Raw genomic sequence first — 2,801 nt, 5'->3', positions numbered from 1 at the left:
ATCTTTGTCTTGTCATCTCGCGCCTCCTCTCTGGATGCTGGCAACAGAGTCATGATGCCCAGTCTGTCTACTTCCCTGGCTGGGCTGTGAGGAATCCTCGTTGGGGTGGAACGGCCGCTGCCTGGAGGGGAGGAGCTGGCAAGCGAGGAAGCAGGGTGGGGCGGAATGGAGCTCATTGATGTAAAACGACCAAGATCGTCTAAGCTGCCACTACCAACTCTACTTCCAATCTCCTCTGCTCGCTGCTCTGTGTTTTCCTTTTCCTCTTGCATCTCTTTGTTGATGGCATCCAGCTGCTCTTGAAGCATCATGGCTGATGTCTGTGCATCAGCCTGTCCACTGGGTGACAACAGATCAACTGAGCTGAGTAGAGTGTCCCTGTCATCTTCGCCATCAGACACATCGCTCTCAAAAGCTTGTGCTACGTTTGCTAAGACACTAGCCTGTTTGGCACGTTACCAATCCTGTTCATTAAGAGTTTGTCCCTTGGAAGGCTCATCCCGTAGAGCAGCTAGGCGGCCTTTCTGGGGGCGCCACAACACTGCACTGGTGCTGTAGGAATCTGTGTGACTCTCTGCCACAGGGGATCTGATATCTGGGACACTGCCCAAGTGGGGTCGGCCATGATGAAGTGAAGCAGCTCTTAGTCTCATTTGGTCTAGTTCAGCCCTCAATGCTTCAATGTTTAGGATGAGCTGATCCTTATCATGTTGTGTGTCTTCCAGTTGCTTTTTTGCATTTTCAACTTCTCGTAACAGAGAATTCTTATCTTCTAGAGCAGCCATTCTCTCTTTCAGATGAAGCTGGAGCCTCTCATTCGATTCTGAAAGAAGCTTGTCAACAGTGTATGATAAACGTTTATTATGCTCTTCATTCATTTTTTCTCTCTGCCTTGCCTGCTGCAGTTCTTGGTTCTTTTCCTCCAGCTGTGCCTCCCTCTGTCTTAACCTTTCTTCAATGTTGCCCTGTCTCTCTTCAGCCTTCGAGAGCGCTGCCACCCTCTGGGCCAGCTCTGCCTCCACTTCTGGGAGTGTCTTGGCTTTCCTCATGGTCTGCTGCAGCTTTTGCTCCGCTAATTCCAGCCGTGCCTGTAACTGGCGGTTTTTATCCTCAGTCTGTCGATGCATAGAATCTTTCTTTGCAATTTCATTTTCAAGTTTATCATTGAGGTCATACACAGACATGGCTTCATGCTGTGCAGCGAGGTAGCATTTTTCAAGAGTAGTGATTCTCTCTTCCATGTCTTCCTTTTGGGCCTTCGCTTCGCAGATGTCCCGTTGCAATTTCGTGTTCATCTCCTCAGATTCGATCAAGACTTCCCTGGCCGTGAAGAGATCTTCCTCCAGCTCTTCCACATGACTGGAGAGGGCGGCCAGACGCTCTTCCATTTGGCTCTGTTCCCTCAATTGCTTGTCTATGACTTCCTGCAGCTCTATTACTTTAGCAAGGTCCTCCTCGTGGATTATAGTGATTCTCTCTTCCATGTCTTCCTTTTCGTCCATGGCTTTACAGATGTCCCGTTGCAATTTCATGTTCATCTTCTCAGATTCGATCAAGTCTTCCCTGGCCGTGTAGAGATCTTCCTCCAGCTCTGCCATATGACTGGAGAGGGCGGCCAGGCGCTCTTTCATTTGGCTCTGCTCCCTCCATTGCTTGTCTGTGACTTCCTGGAGCTCTATTCCTTTAGCAAGGTCCTCCTTGTGGATTATAGTGATTCTCTCTTCCATGTCTTCCTTTTCGTCCATGGCTTTGCGGAGGTCCCGTTGCAATTTCATGTTCATCTCCTCAGATTTGATCAAGTCTTCCCTGGCCGTGTAGAGATCTTCCTCCAGCTCTGCCACGCGACTGGAGAGGGCGGCCAGGTGCTCTTTCATTTGGCTCTGTTCCCTCAATTGCTTGTCTATGACTTCCTGGAGCTCTATTACTTTAGCAAAGTCCTCCTCATGGCTTAACGAACCATCAGAAGATCTCTTTCCATTCGTGCTCAGAGGATTTTCTTGTTCCTGGTTCATGTCAAGCGCTCCTTCTCTTAGTGTTTTTTTCTGATTATTCTGTTCTTTAAGAATCATTAGCTCTTTGTGTGTGGCACCTAATTCTTCTTCTAACAGACTACACCTTTCAAGTGCTACTCGTAATCTCTCTCTCACCTTTTCATCCAGAGCTTTGTGGTGCTCAAACAACGACGTCAGTGCTTTGAGCACTTCGACTTCGCTGGACACACCTGCTGGGGAGTGTGCCTGTCTCTTCACAACGGTCATCCTGAGAGACCTCTCGTGCCTAGAGACAAGGCATTCGAGATGTTCTAAAAGCAGCCTGGTGTTGTTCCTTTCTGCTTTCAGTTCAGCAATTTCTTCTTCCCTTTCGAGAAGCTGTTCCCTGCCTTCATTCAGTTCCTTCATAAGTGCAGCAAACTCCTGTGGAAGTGCAGCATTGAGCTGTCTCTGCAAGGAATCTCTTTCATGACCAACTTCGTGTAATTTCCCCTGGGTTAATGCCAGCGTTTCTTGAGTCTCTCTAAGATTGTCAAGAAGTCGGTCCCTTTCTTCTAGCATGGAGACCATGAACTGTTCAATATGTGAATCTGCGTCTGCCTCTGAAGGGGAGCCGGATGCATGGCTCCCACTTCCTCCTGGGGAGCCTTCGGCTTCACTGATGGTTGGCATCACCTTACGCATCATCTGGAAATGACAGACCCAGACTAGAATCATTAAGAGCAGAATACTGGTTCCCATAAATCTGCAATTTCATAAGTATCTGCAGCTAATAAATGGAAGGTTCACAGCCTCTTTATTCTCAGATCT

General features: G+C 48.3%; 1 protein-coding gene across 1 annotated transcript in view; it reads right to left on the bottom strand.

Annotated features, from left to right (window-relative positions):
- Nucleotides 1-2,792, bottom strand: part of LOC103581812 (liprin-alpha-1-like) — a gene marked incomplete at its 3' end in the record, with an annotated part of 4,216 nt that extends 1,424 nt beyond the window's left edge. The window contains 2 exon segments of the mRNA XM_008563556.1: nt 444-1,289; nt 1,776-2,792. Of these exon segments, the coding sequence (XP_008561778.1) occupies nt 444-1,289; nt 1,776-2,732 (1,803 nt within the window).
- Between the last annotated feature and the right edge of the window lie 9 nt (nt 2,793-2,801).

The sequence above is a fragment of the Galeopterus variegatus genome, unplaced genomic scaffold, assembly GCF_000696425.1.
Source record: "Galeopterus variegatus unplaced genomic scaffold, G_variegatus-3.0.2 Scaffold13999, whole genome shotgun sequence".
Classification (NCBI taxonomy): Eukaryota; Metazoa; Chordata; class Mammalia; order Dermoptera; family Cynocephalidae; genus Galeopterus; species Galeopterus variegatus.
The sequence above is the reverse complement of the archived record's forward strand: the minus strand, read 5'-3'. Positions and strand labels throughout refer to the sequence as shown.